At 49.1% G+C, this 21713-nt stretch overlaps 1 protein-coding gene across 1 annotated transcript in view; it reads right to left on the reverse strand.

Annotated features, from left to right (window-relative positions):
• Positions 1-21713, reverse strand: part of CCNJL (cyclin J like) — a 52118-nt gene that overhangs the window by 17741 nt on the left and 12664 nt on the right. The window contains exon 3 of the mRNA XM_026510900.4: positions 7098-7311. Coding sequence (XP_026366685.2) covers positions 7098-7311 — 214 coding nt within the window. The remainder of the gene's footprint in view (positions 1-7097; positions 7312-21713) is intronic.

Below are 21713 nucleotides of genomic sequence, written 5' to 3' on the forward strand. Positions count from 1 at the left end.
GGAAATAATCCATGACGGTCCTATGAAGTGCACACATCGAGTAAGACCCACCCCGCGTTCTGAAATGTAAGGCCATGGCAGGGAGGAAACGGCAGTCCTCCCTCTAGCCACCCGTTTTTTTTTTTTTTTTTTTTTTTTAAGTTTTTAATTTTTATTTTTAAAAAGATTTTATTTATTTGAGGGAGAGAGATCACAAGCAGGGGGAGCGGCAGAGAGCAAGGGAGAAGCAGGCTCTTTGCTGAGCAGGGAGCCTGACGTGGGGCTCCATCCCAGGACCTCAACAACATGACCTGAGCCGAAGGCAGGAGCCCCGTTCCTAACCACCTCATACGAATTACCTCCTGCGTGGGGGCAGCCATACTGCTTTCCTTGCAGATTTGGGTTTAATCCTGTCTATAAATCTCATGCTTTGTCCAAAGGACACCCCTAAGAAAAGGCCACCTGGAAAAATGGCCCCCTTTTCATCTGCTGGCTACAATTAGTACCCTAGAGGCAGCTCAAACATTCCCAGTTTGGGGGAGAGCTGATGGGCTTAACTTCCCCAGGCCTTCCTTCACTCCTGTCTACCAGGAGGGACTAAGACTTCTTTCAAGTTTCCCGATCTCCAACAGAGAGACCCCCGTCCCACCCCTGCCCTGCTGTCAAAGAAGCTGCTTCTCAGAAGCAGCAGTTGCTAAGGAATCAAAGCAGGGGGAGGGAAGGAAAGCAGGGGTGACTGAGGGGGAGTGAAGGTGTTTTACTGGGAGAGAGATGGGCCTCTCCTAGAATTTCCTGAGGTCCGGAGCATAAGCCCTAGGCAGGCAACAGCTTCTATCAGTCCCTTCGCTAAGAGATGAGGCTATTGATTTCTGGCTGAGGGAGTCTTAAAAATCAGTTGGGTCTGGGGAACTCATTTCTCATTTGGGCGTCCAGGACAGGACAAGGCAGAAAGCTGGGATGCAAACGCACTCCTTGCTGGGAGCACAGAAGGAGAGCCGCCAAGCAGACCCCTGTGAGGGGCCGGCATGGGCGAGGGACACAGCTCCTCATAGGATGTTATTAAGGTAGAGAGGCACGGTTCCAAAGGCTCCCACAAATTAAGTTCAATTTAAGAAAAAATGGGATCTCATCATCTGTTGGTTAAAGCCTCTGCAGAGCAATTTAGTGCAACCTATCAAAACCTTAATTCACACCATGCACACGCCTTTGACCAAAGCAACTGCACCCCTGCGCATTTTTCTCACAGACACACACTCACGTGGGCAAAGTTACAGGGAAAAGGGGAGCTGTTGTCCTATTGTTTACTTATAGTCGTGAAAAACACGGAGGGCGACTGATGTCCGCCGACAGGAGTCCTCGCACAGACGGCAGCGGCAGGGTTCAGGACCCGGAGAACTCTGCATCAATAACGAGCAAGGTGAACCCTGCAGACTGACAGGAAAGATGTCCCCTGCCATAACTCCGAAGAAAGCACTTTCGGTATTAACGCACTCGTGTAAATACACAGTTGATTCTGGTAATTCACAGAAGCTGTGTTCTGTAAGTCACGGGGGACACTGCGCTAGCAAACACAGAACCACGCTCCTGGGCAAGAGCAGGGTTAGGTCCCTGTGAGCCTCTGGTCACATTTTCAATATAGAACCTGTGTATTTCTGGGCGATACACTGCTGATTCATTATCACCGAACTCACAGCCAGCGGCGTTACAACTCACACCTGCGCAAACCTCATCTAGCACGTGTATTTTCTTTGTATGGCACATCCCAGCCTTGTGCTCAGGAATGCTAGACAGCATGATGCTCGAGGGCCCTTTTATTTATTTATTTATTTATGAAAAGATCTACTTATTTATTTTGGGGGGGGCAGGGACGGAATGAGAGGGACAGCACGTGAGCAAGTGTGCAGGGGGTGGGGGGGAGGGCAGAGGAAGAGAGAGGAGAGAAGCAGACTCCTCGCTGAGCACCGAGCCAAGGCGGGGCTTGATCTCAGGACCCCGAGATCATGACCTGAGCTGAAATCAACAGTCAGACGCTCAATCGACTGAGCCACCCAGGCGCCCCCTGAGGGCCGTTTTAAACAGTAAAATAACCAACAAGCAGAAAAATGAGAAAATGTGGCACTAAACAGACTGAGAAAAGGACCCTTGTTTTTAAGCACGGGAGCTGAAAACAAGAAGGCAGAGCATTGCCTTGTTCGGCCTCAGCTGGGAACGCACACACGAGGTGACTGCATGTGTCCCTGAATGACCGCCAAAGTTCCGTGAATACCGATTTTGAGGTTACAAATACATTCGAGGGAATAGGAAAATTTGCAAGTACAGAATCTCTGAATCATGAGGAGTAACCATATGTCTGTATATGCACAGAACATTTCTAGAAAATACACCAGCTCAATTTTGGAAAAGGACAGAAGGAACCACTGCCAGAAGCTATCTTTGGCAAGTGCGATGGGCAGCAGGTTTTTACTTTATTCTTTGAACCTCACTGTCCCAGTGAGTATACCATTTCTACTTTCAAAAATCTACAGGAGAGGGGCATCAGGTGGCTCAGAAAGTTAAGCGTCCAACTCTTGGTTTCAGCTCAGGTCATGATTTCGGGGTCGTGGGATCAAGCCCCATGTTGAGCTCTGCACTCAGTGGGGAGTCTGCTGGAGACTGTCTCTCCCTCTCCCTCTGCTCCTCCCCTGCTCGTGGCATGTGCTCTCTGTCTCTCAAATAAATAATAAAATCTTTAAAAAATAAATAAAAATAAAAATGTACAGTAGGAAAACCAGCTTTTCTCCAGGTACGCGCAGCACAGCATGGCAGATTCACTCCGGGCTAAAGGATCCTGCCCTGCAGGGGGACCAGGGCCTTGCAGAAAGGCCACATGACCACCCTCCTGCTTGATGCTTCCGTCTCCTGGGGAGGAGGATGAGAGCTGAGATGAAGGGTAGCAGAGGACTCGGCCTCGCCTGCAAAAACCTGAAAGTCAGAACTTTGCCCCAAGAAATAGATGTGTCACCTTAGCTTTTCCTGCCTTTCACGTACCAGAAGCAGTCAGCGAGGGTCAGGATGGGGCTCATGGTCCAGAAGAGAAAGTATGATGGAATTAGGGTTATAGAGAGAGAGAGAGAAAAAAAAGAAAAAGGGGAAAAAGGGGGGAAATTTGCAATTTTGTTTACTGGGCAGTCCATATGGACGTGTAATCAAGGATTCATTTTTCCCCCTTGTAAATAAAAACAGATTTATTTTCCCAATTATGAAAACACATAAATAAGTCTGGGTCTGGAAGTATACACACCAAACTGTGGCAACAGGACTACAGGTTTGGGGCAAACAAATTTTTTTATATAAGTGCTACTCATTTGGACTTTTAAACAATAAAAATGTAACTCATACTTTTTTTTATCATCATAATAATGTCTTATATTTAGGGCCATGCTGCCCTAGCAGAAAGGCCACCCCGGTCATGCCTCTGGCTTTTCCGGTTTTCTTTCCCACCCTCTCTCCTTTTAAAAATTTTTTTAGAGAGAGAGAGAGCGCACATGCGAGGGGGAGGGGAGCAGAAGGAGAGAGGGAATCTTAAGCAGGCTCCATGCTCAGTGCGTAGCCCTGGAAGGGCTCCACCCCACAACCCTGAGATCATGACCTGAGCCAAAATCAAGAGTGGGCTGCTTGACCCCCTGAGCCACCCGGGTGCCTGTCCTACCCTCTCTCCTGCCTCAGGCTGCTCCCTGCCCTGGGGCCAAGGACTCAACAACACCCAGTCATCTCTGAGCAGCAACAGCCAGGCAAAAGCAAAAACTCTTGAGTTTCCTTCAAAAGTTCAACACTGAAGAGCTAATTCTAATCAGCGATTCCCCTCTGAGGTTGACACCTAGAAGAACTGAAAACAGGTGTTCAAGCAAAGCTGGCAGTGAATGTTCACAGCAGCACTAACCGTAACAGCCCAAAGGCGGAAACAACCCAAGTGTCCATCAACAGATAAAAGGGTAAACAAACTGTGGTGGAGCCACACAACGGAATGTTACTTGGCCGTACCAGGGAATGAAGGACGGACGTGTGCGCTACAGTGTGGATGGACCTCGAAGACGTTACGTGAAAGAAACCAGACACAAAAGCTGTGTGCCTCTTTCCTGTGAAATATCCAGAACAGGCAAATCCATAGGGACTGAAAACAGATTCATGGCTGCCAGGGGCTGGCAGTGGGAAGGGGTGGGAAGTGGCTGCTTAACAGATCCAAGGGTGCCTTTCGGGGTGATGAAAATGTTCTGGCACTAGAGAGAGGGGACGGGTGCACAACAGTGTGACTGGATTAAACACCATGAGACTGTACGCTTTACATGGGTTAAAATGGTAAATTTCATGCTGTGACATGAATTTCACCACAATGAAAAATAAACAGAACTCTGAGCTGTTGTGACAAGTTCCTCAGCGTCTCTGGGCCTCTAGCAGGGGCAGATGACAGCACAACGTGTCAGCTGGTTGGGAGGATTCCGTGGGACATGAAGGTCAAGTGCCTGGCACAGGGCTGGGCACACAGAGAGGGACCAGGAAGTAACAAAGCCGCCACCGCGGGGACGACAGTTATGGCGCACGGTCAAAGCCAGCTCACCTGAACTTGTGGGGTCTCCATGCTGTCAAATTACCTTTTAATGAAGCAACTACAGCAACAACAGCATAAAGACAGAAGGGAGGGAAGCTGCGTACGATGAAGAGAGTGGAGAGACTGGCTGTACTTACAGCGTATTTGTATCTAGACTGTACTTAGAGGAGAATGCTCTCCGCTATAAGAAATGCCATTAACTCAGTCATAGGAAGACCAAAGGGCCGCTTTGCTACTCGTCTGCCATGGAACAACCCATAAGCTCTTGCTTTTTCCACCTCCTTCCACTGGCCTGCAGGCAAGGACCCCTCGACCGACCCGATTCACGGGGGCAGAGGGGCTGCGCCTTGGTGAGAAGGTTCCATCCGTGCAAAGCCCTTATCCTGAAGCAGCTCTAAAACCTGAAGGGCTGACCGGTGGGGGCAAGAACTGTAGCTCTTCTTATTGAGGAATTAGTTGGTACTGAAAGAGCAGAACTCAAAGCTTCCGGAGGCAAGGTGACCCCCCTTGTGGCTGACAGTCAGCCTGGGGAGAGGGGAGGGAGCCATGAATAGGATTGCAGGCTGTCATGGAAACTTTTCTTTCCTGAGGCCTCTGAGCATATGGCAGGTGTCCTGAAAAATCCGCTCCTGCCGCCCCAGGCTGGCTGCTGCCCTCAGACACATGGGTGGGGGCGTCTGCCTCTCCGTCTGAAAGGCCCCCTTCCCTCCACCATGGCGCGGCAGCACAAAGGAGTCTCCAGTGTGCACCTCCTGTCCCAGCTCCCCACACAGACGCTGGGGGACAGCCTGCATGGCCCCATGGAAATCTAAGCCCCCTGGCCCCATGGGGCCGCGATGCAGCCCACAGATCACAGACAGCAGCAGGCCAAAGGCCACGGCTCGGACTCCTCCTGGGCCGCCTGAAACGCGATGCCCATTCTGCCCTCGGCTGAGGCTGATGGGGATGTCTAGTGAGCCCAAGATGGAAGAGAGCGGCATGTGGATTTGGGACTTTGAAGTAACAGGCAGGCTGGATTCCCACCCGGCAAGACTGCGTTCTCTGTAGAACACAGCAAATGCAGCTGGCCCGAGGTAGAGCAAATCACGGACTGCGAGGCTGTAAGCAGTGAAAGGGATTATAAGTAATAGCAGGTGGATGGTGCCATGGTGGAAAACAATATAGAGTGTTTAAAACTTGAAAGCCATGCTTCTAGAATTGGGTGACTGTGCCTGCAGGGGTTCATGGCAGCACACCAAGAGCAGACAACGCCACAGGAGAAAATGGGTACCATCTTCCCGCAGCACCCGTGGGACTCAAGGATTGGGGAAGGGCCGATATCATAAAACAGGACAATTACATATTGTAGAGAGGAATGTCAAATCTGACTGAATTCTAAGGAGGAAACACTAGATATCAAGGAAAGGTCATGACTACAGCCGGCCACTTTGGGGCATATCACCCCTCTGGGAAGGCACCTTCGAGAAGTGCGCGGCCCAGCACAGAAGGAACCCCTAGCTCCATTCATTCCTTTACTCCACCAATATATTTTTTTGAGGTCTTATGATGTACTAGTAGGCTCCCTACCCTCCTTGAAACTCACTGTAGGGCAGGTAGGTGTTAATTAAAAGTACACGATGCCATGGAAACGTGTATCAGGGATACCTCACCTGCCCAGGGCAGTGGAGGAAGACTTCTCAGGGACGCAGGGCCCCAGTGACATTTAACTAGGACCGCACAGCGGGGCAGGGTGGAGAAGCTCTCCAGGCAGAGGAGACAGTGTGTGTGAAGTTCTGTGACAGCAGGGGGCTTGGCCAGAGATGCATGAGGTCAGAGAGATAGGACCTTGACAGTTGATCCCTATCCTCAGAAGACTGCTGGTAAACCAGGGGGCGATTTTAAGTGGCAGGATAGCAGGACAGAGTCGTGTTTTAAGCGCATGACCTGAGCAGCATAGCCATATGGTCGTCTCTACCAAGACAGACAGCCAGACGGTCAAAGCCACGCTGCGTGTTTCGTGAGGCCTCGCTGGAAGATGCAAACCCTAGGAGGCCAGTGTCCAGGCCTGGTGACCATACAGTCGGTCCTGCTCGGCCCTGATCAAGCATTCACATTCCTAGACACCTCTAAGAACAGGAGTTGTTCGGGTTTCCCTTCTAGCACATTCAGAGGCCCGATGACAGGAAGCAGGGGTCATGGGCTTCAGAGCACAGGTCTGGCACCATGCCATTCTGGGCTCAAACCTTGGCTGCTATCCACTTAGCTAGACCACCCAAGGCAATCTTCTTAATCTCTCTGTGCCTCGGTAAAATGGGGGGACTAGGAGTATCCTAGGACACTGTGTGGCTTCATTAAGATCCAGCTGCAAAAATCCTTATCGCTGAGCCCGGTACATTACAGATGCTAAAGACAATGTTGATTATTATTACTCTAGTTCGCACTCGGCAAAGGATGGACACAGAAGATGTGCAAAGACCCCAGAAACCTCAAGCAACTCGGGAGCACCCAGGCTCCCAGGAGCGGGGCGGAGGGAAGCAGCGCGGAGTCCACATACTTGCGAGCAGGAGGCAGGAGACCGCCACGGCGTACAGCTGCTTGGAGGTGGGGATGGTATAGCGATCGAGGAAGTGGTCCAGCAGGTAGACGGCCAGGTGCCGGGCCGCGGGGCAGAGCTGGCAGTGGCTGCTCAGCAGCGTCAAGATGTCGACAAAGAATCGGCGGCTCTTCAAGAGTGGGGAGTGGGCTCGGAAGGCGGGCAGCTTCAGCTCCTGGAGGACAGGCAGGACAGAAGGGGGGGGTCAGGGCTGCCTCCCGAGAGCCTCGGATGCCCCAGGAGAGCGAGACACGGGGGCCCGCCTGCGGGCTGGTGAGGGGGCAGCGATTCCCTCCGTACCCTGTTCGTCTTCCTGCAAGTCCCAGGATGGCAGCCCCCCCCCCCCCCACCGTTCCAGAAACTCCTAGACCATCTCCCATCTGCCCTCGGCGAGCACAGGCTCATGGTGTGCCAAGGATATGATGACAGAGGTAGGAAATAACAGGCCCCAAAGATGCCAGTCATTCCCTCGGGGAAGGATGAGTAGTACAGGCCTGGAGGTCGGGGACCAGCATCCAAATTCTGGTTGTACTGCTCTACCAAGTTGTGCCGGCCTGGTCACCTGCCTTCACCTTTGTCACCTCCTCAACAGCTGAGGGTGAGATGAACAGTGAGCGTAAACACCCAGCACACAGGAACCTCTCAGGGTCCCTGGCTTAATTCCCTCTATGGGCAGGACTGTGAAAAATGACTTTTAAAAAGTACTTAATGTACAAAAAGCTTTTAAAATAACAGTACAAAGAACTCCTAAAATACCCGTCACCCAGATTCCTTAGTTTTCATGTTACCTTCTTGCTCTCTGCTTGCACACACACTTTTTTTCTAAAAGTAAACTCTAAACATACTTCCCCTCCAGGAGGCAACTTCTACTTTAATTGGGACACTGCCATGTTATCTGAATTTATTTCTCTAACACAAGAAAAGCCAACAAGAGAAATATCAAACCAACCAAGATTTTCATGACAGGAAAATTTTTCTCATGTACCTACCCTATTTGCAATTTAACCAAAGTAGGCCAGACACGATTTATTTAGGAAATGCTGTAGCTACATTTTGTCAAGTCGAGAAACTAAGGAGAAGCAAAATTGAGGGAAAAAGGGCAAGAAGGAGCTGGCAGGACAGGAACGGTGGGAGCTCACTCGCGGCAGGTTCGCTGGGGGCGAGATTAAAACAAACTGGAGCCCCTCATCTGTATAATGCCACCTTCTCAGCCCTGCGGCCCTACGTAGGCAGCAAGAGTTCTGGGACAAGAGATATCTGTTCGTTCATTCATTCATTCATTCATTCACTCAAGGGATATTTTTTTTAAATTTTTTTTTTATTTTTTATTTTTATTTATTTGACAGAGAGAGAGAAAAGAGAACATGCACGAGCCAGGGGAAGGCCAGAGAAGCAGATTCCCTGCTGAGCAGAAAGCCCAACACTCCGGGATCACGACCTGAGCCAAAGACAGACACTTAACCCACTGAGACACCCGGACGCCCTCATTCAAGATATATTAATTCATTCACTTGACTCAGTATTGAGTACCTTGTATATATCAGACATTATTCCAGGCACTGGGTTATAATCTAGAATAAGATACAGACCTAAACGTAAGATTAAAACTATAAGACTCTTAGCAGAAAACAGAAGCAAATCTTTATGACTTAGGCAATGGTTTCTTTGATTTGACACCCAACGCAGAAGAAACAAAAGAAAAAAATATCTAAATTGGACTGCAAAATTTAAAACTTTCATGCTTCAAAAGACATCAAGAAAGTGAAAAGACAACCCACGGAATGGGAGAAAATGTTTGGAAATCATGTATCAGTAAGAGGCTGTATCCAGAATATATAAAGAACTTTTACAACTCAACAATAAAAAGACAACCCAATCTAAAAATGGGCAAAGGACTGCATAGATATTTCTGCAAAGACACACAGAAATGGCCCATAAGCACATGAAAAGATGTGCAATACTTAATCACTAGGGAAATGCAAATCAAAACCACCTTGAGATACCAACCTCAGACCCATTACAATGGCCATTATAAAAACAAAATCAGAAAGTAAACAAGTGCTGGTGAGGATGTGAACAAACTGAAAACATATGGCCACACAAAAACTTGTACAGGAATGTTTCTAGCAGCATTATCCATCACGAGATAGGGAAACTGAAGGGACCCCAAGAAAGACTACTTTTTTGTTGCCTCTCTTCTTGCTAGGACCTGCACCCCCCGCCCCATGGTACAGATAACGTCTGTCCTCCTTGTAAAGGTCAAGGAGTTAATGATTTCTTTGGCGTCTTTCAGCACAACGGATTAACATCTAAGGAGTGATGGGGCAGGGTCATCATGAACATTTTCCAAGACCAATGACTCACCCAGACCCCTGGCTCCAGGGTTCAGTGACTTACGGAGGGCACCTCAACACTCCCCTTTGTTCCTGGATGCCTGGGAAGACACTGCACCAGACCACCATCCTCAATAAAAACCCCAGACCCCACGCAAAGAGGAGACTCACTCTTCTTCCCTTTCTGAGTCTCCCAGATGCTCTGTATCTGCTCTATGTCTTCTTTTTTTTTTTTTTTTTAAAGATTTTATTTATTTATTTGACAGAGAGACAGCCAGCGAGAGAGGGAACACAGCAGGGGGAGTGTGAGAGGAAGAAGCAGGCTCCCAGCAGAGGAGCCTGATGTGGGGCTTGATCCCGGAACGCCGGGATCACGCCCTGAGCCGAAGGCAGACGCTTAACGACTGCGCCACCCAGGCGCCCCTGCTCTATGTCTTCTACAAACTGCTCTCACTTCCTCTTGGCTCACGTTTGATTTGTATCCTGAGAGAAGCCGAGGACCCTCTTGGCTGGCCCTGTGGGACCCCCTCTGGGTCCTCGGACCCAGCTAGCCTGCATCAATAACAGCCTCCAAATGGGAACAACCCAAATGTGCATCAGCTGATGAATGGATAAACAAAATATAGTATATCCACACCATGCAATATTATTTGGCCATAAAAAAGAACATGAACATGACCCTTAAAAACGTTCTATGTGAAGAAAAGCCAGTCATAAAAGGCCACATATCGTGGTCCTATTTATATGAAATGTCCAGTACAGGCAAATCCGTACAAACATAAAGTACAGCAGTGGTTGCCGGGAGTGAGGGGTGGGTGCAGGTTAATGGGGGGGTGACTGCTAATGGGGTTGGGGTTTCCCTTCAGGATCATGAAAATATTCTGAAATTAGATAGTGTTGATGGTTGCCCAGCTCTGCATGCACTAAAGGCAACTGAATTGTATACTTGGAAAGCGTGAATTTTATGGCATGTGAATTATATCTCAATAAAACTGTTGCAAAAAGAGTAAGATGGACACATCACCCATTCTCACGGAGTTTATGGCCCAGTAAGAGAGAGCTAGAAATCAAACGATAAGGCAATCACACAAGTCCAAACTGTGATCGACAATACAAAGGAAAGCTAGGAGCAGTGAATGCCCCACATCTTCCAGGGAGGGAGGCCTTTCCTGTGAAAGCGAAGCCTGACCTGAGATTGCACGCTGGGACCGCTGGGATCTCTTCTCGTCTGGCTCGTTCCACCACAGGGCCCCAAGGCCAGGGCAGCTCTCTTGGTAACCCGAGAGCTTTGCTCGTGGAAGGTGCTCCCAGGTGAATAAATTATTGCCTCTCCTTATGTTTACACATAAAGAAACTGAGTTTGAAAAAGTCCTGAGACCCCAGGCTTTACTTAACCTGCAACAGATCAGAGACCACATGACTTTCAATGTATCTTTTTTCTCAACCCTTCATCTTAAGTAATCTCTATGCCCAAGGCGGGGCTCGAACTCACAACCCGGACATCAAGAGTCGCAAGCTCTACCAACCAAGCCAACCAGGTCATGGAGAAGATCTTTCATCATCAGTTTAACTTCTTTAAAGAGAAGACTTGACTTCTTTGTGTATTATTCCTCTTCACTGTTGGATGAATTTATGTGGCCAACATGGAATTTCAAACTCCTTGAGGGCAGGGTTTGGGTCTGCTTTGGCTCCTCACCATTTTGTCAGCACCCCAGGGTGACTAGGGAACATCGTCAGGTGGCTAATAACCAACTGTGGAAGGAATGAAGGCAGGGAGGGGGAGAACTGGGGAGGAAAGAGGGACTGAACTGTAGTGGTGAGTAGCGAATGCCCTGAGTGCCCATCGGTATAAAGGAGCAGTCAGTGGGGACTTCAAGGACAAGAGATGTATCCAGCCAAGATCTGGAAGGACGTCTAGAATTTACCTGTTGAAGATGCAGGAAGCAAGGAAGCTCAGCAGGAAAAACAGCACTTGCAAAGCTACACAGGTGTTCCACCCAGGGAATCCGGAATGCTTGGAACAGACAGACCGGTAGGGTGTGCCTGGACAGAGCAGGCAGGGAGGGTGGGCACAGTCCCATCTTGTGTGCCCTGTTAAGATATCCAGCCTGCCCTGAGGGTACCAGGGAGCCACGGAAGGGCTCAGAGCAGGGCATCCACACGGGCAGAGTGAATACGCGTGAAGACCTCTCAGCCGAGTTCCTCCAGGACTATGGCCGGACAGCTGGGAGCAGCAGCCAATGGGGAACTACAGCTCCAACAGCAGCCTCCCTCTAGCAGCCCCCACAAGCTTGCAGGCTACTTGGGTATTTCCTCCCCACCAAGGGCTCAGAGACTCTCGACAAGAAGCAACCACAATCCTAGATCCTTGGTGTTCCGTAGGCAGCAGCTGCCGGAAATCAGACAACTGACCTTTGGCCCAGGCTGCACGGCCCTCATCAAGGCAGTTCGAAGTCCCAAAACAGAACAAGGAAGAGATGCAAAGTCCTGACTTCCTCCCTTCTCAGCTCTACCAAACTTAACGGCTTCTGGACTTTTCTCTTAGGTGAACTGGGAGAAGAGAGCTCAGAGCAATACACTGTAGATCTTCCCTCTGTATATTTTCCTGGGAAAAGGGTCTAGTGGCTTGAGCCGATTCTCAAAGGAAGCCATCCATGCATAAAAGAAAAAGAAAGAAAGAAAGAAAAAGTTATGGACCTCTGGAACGGGCAACAATACACGTCAAGGAGGAGTTAGCAGACAGGCTTCCCAGAAGAGGATGGCGACAAAAGTGGGCAGGATTCTGAAAGCCAGAACGTCCACCTGTGAGGCTCCTCGTCCCCATTTCTGCTCGTTCCTCACATCCCGGTTTAAATGTCCTTTCCTGGGGCGCCTGGGTGGCTCAGTGGGTTAAGCGTCTGTCTTCTGCTCAGGTCATGATCCCAGGGTCCTGGGATCGAGCCCCATCGGGCTCCCTGCTCAGCGGGGAGTCTGCTTCTCCCTCTGCCTGCTGCTCCCCCTGCTTGTGCTCTCTCTCTCTCTGACCGATAAATAAATAAAATCTTTAAAAATAAATAAATAAATAAATAAATAAATAAATAAATAAATAAATAAATATTCTTTCCTAAGAGAGGTTTTCCCTGACTCCTCACCATTCCAAATCAAGTCCCCCTGGTTCTCAGAGCACGCTATTCTTCATGGCCAAATATTTACTTATTTACGTGTCTTCCTCCTAAGCTCTTGCTCCCGAGGGTGGGGGCCAGGTCCCCCCGGCCTATACCATTTGCCCAGCGTCCAGCGTGTGGATGGCATAGCAGCAGGTGTTCCAAAACTACGGGCACGAGTGAAAAAGAACAAATAGTCAGGAAAAGGCAGGAGGAAACTTAAATGCACATTACTATGAAAAGGCTACATATTACAGGATTTCAACCATATTGCAATCTGGATGAGGCAAAACTATGGAGAGGGTAAAAAGAGCAGTGGTTGCCAGAGGCTGGGGACGCTGAGGGACAGAACAGGCCAAGCACAGAGGATGTTCAGGGCAACGAAACCACTCTGTGTAATATTATAACGGCGGATACATGCCATTATACATTTGTCCAAACCCACAGGATGTACAATGCCAAGACGGAACCCTAATGTAGAGCATAAACTTTAAGTGACAATGATGTGTCCCTGAGGTTCACGGACTGTAACAAATGCACCACTCTGGTGGGGCCGTGGACGTGAGGGAGGCCGTGCCTGTGTGGGGGCAGGTGGTATATGGACTACCTCTGTGCCTTCTACTCAATAGTGCTGTGAACCTCACACTGCTCTAAAAAATAGTCTTAAAAAACAAGAATGAGGGGCGCCTGGGTGGCACAGCGGTTAAGCGTCTGCCTTCGGCTCAGGGCGTGATCCCGGCGTTGTGGGATCGAGCCCCACATCAGGCTCTTCCGGTATGAGTCTGCTTCTTCCTCTCCCACTCCCCCTGCTTGTGTTCCCTCTCTCGCTGGCTGTGTCTATCTCTGTCAAATAAATAAATAAAATATTTAAAAAACAAAAAACAAAAAAAAAAACACAAAACAACAAAACAAACCAAGAATGAATACAGGAGTATACGTCCCTGCACCAAATCCTCTCCTCTCCCCACATACTGGGGAGCAGCCTGGCAGACTGTGAAGTTAGGCAGCACTGGCGTGGAATCTCAACTCCACTACTTATTAACCTTGGGCATGTGAGTTTTGAACCCCAGGGCCCTCATCTGAAAAAACGAGGGTCACAGTGCCACAACTGTGAAGTATGTGGCACTTGACAGCAATCAGCGAGCTTTAGTGGCCTTTTCCTCAAGCCGGGCAATCAAACTTCAGATAAACTGAGCTTATCTGCCTCTGTGAAAAGCTCTTTGGACCCTCAAAGGAACCTGCTTTGTCGGGTGGAAGGAAGCTTTCTACCTGAGGCTTTACAGCTGGGCCTCAGGGCCTCTGCAGGGAAGGAAACCAACCCGCCCATCCCAGGTCCTCCAGAGAACCCCCAAGCCAAATGGAATCAGGGGCTCTCAGCCTCAGCTTCTGGTGCTGAGAAGGGCGATTCCTTGGCAAATGAACAACAATGTGGGACGCCAGCATGCCTACCCTGTTTAGTTTGAGAGCCCAGCTGATTCCTTCCCTAACCCAACTGGGGGGGAAAGGCCTTCATCACAAGGGCTTTGCTCTAAAGATCCGCATTCCTCCCCAAGCACTTTTGACCTAAGTCAGCTGAAAGGCCCCGGCAGCCAGCAGCCAGGGTGCATGAAGCCAGCCCCTCCTATCGAGGGGCCTGGATTCCAGAAACAAAAGAGCAGCCTGTAAAGCCCTCCCAGATGAGGCAGGCACTTGGCAAGCACTCAGCAGCCAGTGTGGGCGGAAAGGGGCAGGAACTGGGCCGGGCAGAGTGACCTTCCTCCAGTAGGGCAGGGGCAACATCTCTGCGGCCAGCAGATAGGGTGGGGGCAGGGCACAGATGAAGAGGGGCAGCAGGACAGGCAGAGGCTTCCAGAAACTCTCCCTCCCGAGCCGCCGGCCCTTTACCACCTGAGCTCGACAGAAGAGCACGTGTTCCTCAGCCATACCTGGAGATAAACAGGCTGGGGACGCACGGACAGGTGGCTCTGAGGAGTTCAGGTGTGGGGGAGGAATCCACCTTATGAAAAACTGCTTCTGTTATCAAAGTAGTTTATTTTGGTTTTTAAAAATAGTAATAATGAAAAAAATAATAATAACAAAGGACAAGAAAAAAACTATTAGATATACAACAAAATGTTCACAGCGGTATCTTGGAGGGCTCCGATTTTGGGTGATTTTTATTTTCATGCTTTCAACACTGTGGATTTTTAAAAAAACACTTGAAGTAAAAACAAAAAAACAAACAAAAAAAAAAACACAGACTCAGAGAATAGATTGGTGGTTGCCACAGGCCAGGGGTAGGAGATGGGCGGAATGGGTGAAGACCGTCCAAGGTACAAACTTACAAGTATACATAAACCCTGGGGATGTAACGTACAGCATGGTGACCAGAGTCTGTAATACTGTCTTGTACATTTGAAAGTTGCTGAGTCAATCTCAAAAGTTCTCATCCCAAGAAAAAAATGTCACTATGTGAAGTGACAAATGCTAACTGTACTTATCGTGGTGATCATTTCCCAATATATACAAATATTCGATCCTTATGTTGTACAGCTGAAGTTAATATAATGTTACATCAATTAAAAAAAGATGGTTTTGAGATGAGAAGTACAGCATGGGGAATATAGTCAAAATACTGTAATAATGTTGTCTGGTGACAGACGGTAACTATACTTACCACGGCGAGCATAGCTTAATGTATAGAATTGTCGAATGACCACGTTGTACACCTGAAACTAACATAACATTGTATGTCCACTAAGCTTTAATGAAAACAAATTAAAAAATGACATTCCAAAAAAAGACTGAAATTAAAAAAAAATTCAATGCGTAACCTGTTTAAATTTTAATTACTGTGTTTCCAGTTTGAAAAGAAAAAGAGGCAGGGACTAGATACCCACCATATTAAGGCCCAACTCAAAATGTTTCCCCAAGGATTCCCTGGCAACCCCACACCATGACTGTGAGAAAATCGGCCCTTTCTTAAGAACACGCCCCATGTCAGCACTGTGCTAAATATCCCGCTGCTTCGACGTCACCAGATGCAAGGTCCCACCCGAGTCCAACCCAGAAGCAGTCATCTTTTTCTTCTTCTTTCCTTTTTACTAGTTGCAAATTATATATTCACTGACAAATTTTCAAAAGTAGAAAAAAAATACCACTTCTGAAGTCCTGCTAAGTTTTACACGGATTCTTCAGATGTTTTCCTCTGTGCAAATGTCCACAAAAGGGGATAATAATCTACTTCCCCTTCAGGACGGCGCCGGAAACCGTGTTTTCAATGGCTGCCGAGCGTTTCATCACTGTGCGGTTGTGTCGTGACTGCACCAGACCCCCATTCTGGATGTTTGCGCCATTTCTCTACCTTGCGGTGTCTGTGCTGGTCACTCACCAGACAGGCCTTCCCTGGCTGCCCTCCCGCCACAGCACCGTGCAGCGGATTAACCGTCTTCCTCCTTCCACCCTGCGGAATGTGACCTCTGAGAGAGAGAGGGAGTCACTTTTTCCTCCAGGTCTTGGCTGTACCCCTGGTACTTGGTACCCAGCAAGGGCTCATGAGTACCTGCTGAATGAGTAAATGAATGTCTGAATGAATGAATGAATGAATGAATGAAGTGTTTTTCGTGATGAACACAGGTGTGACCTCAGCCAACGCCAGCTGGGGGAATGCTTTCTCTGCCTGTGGCCATCCCTTCCTCGCCCTGGTCTCCCTTATCCAGCCCTGGATCCTTCCTTGGGGTAACAATGGGGGTGCAGGGACTGCCCCCTGAGTGGGGACCTCCGCTGTGACACTTCTGTGACTAGAGGCACCATTCTGGGGGAAAGGGAGGTTCACATCCAGGAAAGGCTGAGTCCTTTAATAACCACTTGGCTTGCTGACCAAGAGCTCTGTGTGGGGGTTCCAAAGCAGAAAGAGGATTATCTGAGAGGGACAGCGCTTCCAGAAAGGCCACGGACAAGTGAGTCACAATGCCTACAAAGCCCAAAGTGGGATGCACGTGGAGGGAGCAGGGCTGCCTGGACAGGCTGCTGAAGATTCCAGGCATGTGTCTCGCCACCACTGCTCTCCCCTCCCTTGCAGGCGCTGACCTTGGCAGAAGTGGGAACACTTTATACCTGTGCTGGGCTCAGGTGCACCTGGGAGAACAGGTGAGGCCAGGCTGAAGTGCAGTTAAACGGGCCCCGAGCCGGGACAGCTGGGCAGGGACCCTGGCCTGTCACTGCTGCAGGACAGATCGGGGAGAAAATTCAGCCTGTGTTCTTCACACACGGGCTCTGCCGGCATTTTGAGGCTAACCTCAGAGGAGTCTGAAGGTCACATGCACTGTAAAAGTTCAGCCAGTCACCCCTGGTTTCTCCTATTAAGGGAGGAAGGGAAGTCTTCATTTTAACCCTCGGTGTCCTGCACGGAGTTGTTTTCTAAATGTCTTTTAGACAAATGGTTTTACTTCTCATTATTAACCTACTCTTCCTTCAGATTTTAGCTTAAAAGTCACTTCCGAAAAGTGCTTCCTGGTCATGCCCCTGTCAGATATTCCCCAAGATTCTAGAACTTTTCTCCATCCACCCATCCATTCAGTTTTAGTGTCTTTCTTCACTCCTTGACTGTAAACATCATGAGGAAAGGGATGGGTTCATCTTTTTTTTTTTTTTCAGATTTTATTTATTTATTTGACAGAGATAGAGACAGCCAGCGAGAGAGGGAACACAAGCAGGGGGAGTGGGAGAGGAAGAAGCAGGCCCATAGCGGAAGAGCCTGATGTGGGGCTCGATCCCATAACGCCGGGATCACGCCCTGAGCAGAAGGCAGACGCCTAACCGCTGTGCCACCCAGGCGCCCCAGGGATGGGTTCATCTTGTTCAGCTCTGTGACCCCAATACTTAACACAAAAGAGACACTTGATAATTACCAAAATGTGCAAATTTGGACAAAGGCAAATACTTGAAATGAAAAGGTAACTAAAAATGATTTGCTCCTGATCTTAGGTTGAACGAAATGATCATATGCAATTCCAAATACTCATGAAGACCAGGGAGGTGGTAAGAACCTGGGGATGCCGAATTCTAGGGGACAGAGAAAGTTCTGTCCTTGCCTTGGGGTGGCACGTGCCTCAGTCTACCCGGTAGCAGCAGACAGTGAACAGAGAGGAAGCAGGTAGTGCTTTACAGGGAACTGGGAACTTCAAGAACGATCAATTATGCACTCTGCACTCCGTCATTTCCAAGGCAGTGTTTCCCAGTGTGTGTCCCATGACATCCCAGACCCAAGTTTCACTCCCCGAAGAGGGACCTGTGGGCCATACTGTGTGCTGCATACTACTTTGTTCCTTCCTAAAAGGAATCATGTATTAGCTCACTAGAAGCCCTGAAACATTTGTTCAGGAAAAAACTTAACACAGTTTTAGGAAAGACTAGGTTAAATCTGTTATCCACAGATCACCATCACCACCATCCCTTTTGTAGGGGGGTAAGTAACAACATCCCAGAGAGCTTGTTCTGGAGACAGAGCTTCAGGGTGCTGGCGGCTGGACACGGGAGTGCTGGGGAAATTAAAAACCCCAATGCATCTACAAGGTGAGACTCCAGAGAAAATTCCTGGCTCAACTCCTACTAAGTTGATGATGCTAAGCCGAGAGATTTACTGAAAAGCTCGCGGAGATCAAAAACCACTGCTTTCACCTGCAGAATTGCCCTGGTAAGAATTTCCACACAGCCATGCTATTAGGAGCCTAGGAGCAGCACAAGAGGTTACAGATGCCAGCTCACCCAGGCAGCCAAGAGCTGAGTGCCCTGCCCTGCGGGGTCTAGGGAACTGGCTCAAATTAAATCCCCCCACAACCCGCCAACTGCCACACATCATAAAATATATACACATATCTTTTACATATATACATATACACACACGCACACGCACACACACACACATATTTTTACAATTTTGGCAACTCCTGATCCTCTGCAAACACAGACCTAATTCCTCCTTGGAAACCATCTACAGCTACTGGGTAGACTGAGGCACGTGTCACCCCAAGGCAAGGACAGAGCTTTCTCTTTCCCCTAGAATTCAGCATTCCCAGGCTTTTAAACCTCCTCTCTGGTCTTCAGGAGTATCTGGAATCATCCATCATGATGAAGTTCTATACAACCTTCCATTTTATATACATGTGTTACATCCGTAATTTTAAATACATATGTATCGCATTTGCCAGATACTGTGTCCCATGCATTCTGTCCTCTCATCCTCCAACAAGCCCACAAGGTGGGGATTATCAGCATGCCAGTATTCCAGACAAGGCCAGCTCAGACAGGCTACGGCACTTGCTTAAGGTCATCCAGCTATAAGTGATGGCTCTGAATCTGGCCTTTCTGACTCCATGCTCATAACACGGTTTTGTGGCTTCCATGGGCTAGTTCAGGTTTGTGTTTCCCTTCCGAAGTAATGTATCTTTGACTGATTATAAAATATCTGACTACTATAGAAATTTTAGAAAACACATATATGAATACAAAGAAAATTAAATTCACCAGCAATGCCACCACTGAGAGGTAAGTGTGAGTATACACACAGTCTTGTACACATGCAGTAAGTGTGCGCGTGTACCCAGCACACATGCCCCGACTTCTCTCTCTCAACTGTTACTCCAGCTGGGCTCTCCATCCCTGCACTCACCCTGTTGAGGTGGGCAGTCAGTGGTACCACCACCAGGACTGGTCGGTACCCAGAAAACCAAGGCCACGTTCCAGGTTAGTGGCAAATCTTGGGCTCGGGCATCAGAGGAACTGGCTGGGCCTAGGGTATGATGCTGTGTGACAACCACTTCATAAATGGCCCAAGGTGCAGAGCGGGGCTGAGCTGCTCTCCCACAGCGGCCACGAGGGAAAACCACACTAGGCTCCTCTGTGCTTCCCGCCATGCTCGTCCTCAGCCCTGCCAACTGCTGCCTCCCTAGGGAGGCTGGGCCTCCAGGCACTGGGCCAGCTGGTTGGGAAACAGCTTGAGGGATCGCGTCTGCCTGAGAACAAAGAGTAGCAAGACATGAAGAAACACCATGTGTAACCAAGGTGACCAACAGGAAGTGGAGACTTGCAAATTGAAAGGGAAAAAGAAAGGGGAGGGGGAAAGGTTGGTTCTTCAGAGGCTTCAGGAGTACACACCACTGACCTAGGAGGCCCTGCAAGGCCCGAGGATCACCCTCCTTCCCCTCTCTGCCCCAATTGCTTCATAAAGCCCTAGGAGGTGTTTTCGGTAAGGAACCAACATCTCTGCGAGAAAACTATTTCAACACTCTCAAGAGGGTGACTTGTGGTACACGGAGCTGACAAGGCCGGTGACATCCCCTCCTGCTGACCTCCGGCCTGGAGCTTACTTCCAGCAGACAGAAGGGTCACCCCAAGCCACTACATCTCTCACTGGCCCCCTGAACTCAGAAAAGAGCCAGCTCCGGACACACATCCTCATTCCCAGGAGCCAGAGCCTCTGCCCTCCAGAATATACCCTGTGACAGGCCCGGCTACCGCGGCTGGGCATCCCACTGTGGCCAAAGACATGTGTGCCTACCTCTCCGTGGTCCCTCTCCCACCCCGGCCCCCGAGACTTCCCAATGCCCCCACAGACAACACTCGTGGTCTTTTTCTAAAATGTCCCCCAAGTTCTTCATTTTGGCAGCTTCCTGATATGACCACATCCCTCACACCTTTCTCAACTGGGGGTGCCCCTCATTCTCCCACACCCTCCATTATCTAGGCACAGGGGTGGTTCTGTGCAAGGGTCCAATGCTTGGATCTCTCTACCTTCCCTCCTGGGTCACCATTCCTATGCTGTGGCCTCAACAGCTCTTCACGCAACACTTCCAGGTCCTGTCCCTAATTTCCAGATTCCTCCTGGGCAACCCGACCATACCATGCAGCCTGAAACAGGTCAGCAGGGTAACCACTACCACTACCCCCAAGTCTCTCCAGCTGCGACTCCATTCCCCTGCTGATCTACCCTCCAGGGTTTCTGTCACTGTGGTCAGCTGATCACAGGCATTGGAATCTTCTGAGAATTCACAGAAAAATGGAGGCTTCCCCTGTACTGAGTTGGAAAATGTCTTCCCAAAATCTCTATCTACCCACAACCTCAGAACGTGACCTTTTTTGGGAAATAGGGTCTTTACAGATGTGATCAGGTCACAACGAGGTTGTGGTGGGCTCTATAACAATGACTGCTGTCCTCATGAGAACAGAAAACAGAGACCCACAGACATACGGAGGAAAGACTAAGCAGAGACGGATACGGGTGGAAGACCATATGAAGATGGAGAGAGAAAACGGACCAATGCAGCTACAAACCAAGGAGTGCCAAGGAAGAGGCAAGGAAGGATCCTCCCGAGAACCTCTGGAAGGAACACAGCCCTGCAGACACCTTGATTTTGAACATCTAGCCTCCAGAACTGTGAGAGAATAGAATTCTCCTGTTTCCAGTCTGAGGCAGCCCTCGCGGTCTACTGTGCTCCCCATTTCCAGACTTACTGTCTCAGACTTGCTGGGATGCAGCTGGGCGCCCATCTGGGCTTTATGTGCACTTCGTTTGAGCCTGATGCTTGACTCTATATTCCATGAAGGTAGAGACGTTTGTTGTGTTCACCACTTCTACTCCCAGCAGCTGGTAGTGCTTGGCATGTGGCCAGCTTTTAAAAAATATACGTTGAATGCAAGAATGAACGTGCCCCAATATTTAAGAACTACCAGTGTCTTGGTCAGGACAATTAACTTGTCTTTTTTTTTTTTTTTTAAGATTTTATTTATATATTTGCCAGACAGAGAGAGCACAAGCAGGGGGGGCGGTAGGCAGAGGGAGAAGCAGGCTCCCGACCAAGCAAGGAGTCCGATGCAGGACTCGATCCCAGGACCCTGCGATCATGACCTGAGCTGAAGGCAGACACTTCACAGACTGAACCATCCAGGCTTCCAACTTGTCTTTTTTTAAAGCAACATTAATAATCAATGAGATAATAATGAGATAATGTGAATCAAGCATTTAACAGCATCTGGCCTATTGTAGGCACCCAATACACAACAACCACCTTAACTGAGTGCAAGTCTTTAAAGAGGCAACAGAAACTAGCACATGCTAGGGGGAG

The sequence above is a fragment of the Ursus arctos genome, unplaced genomic scaffold, assembly GCF_023065955.2.
Source record: "Ursus arctos isolate Adak ecotype North America unplaced genomic scaffold, UrsArc2.0 scaffold_15, whole genome shotgun sequence".
NCBI lineage: Eukaryota > Metazoa > Chordata > Mammalia > Carnivora > Ursidae > Ursus > Ursus arctos.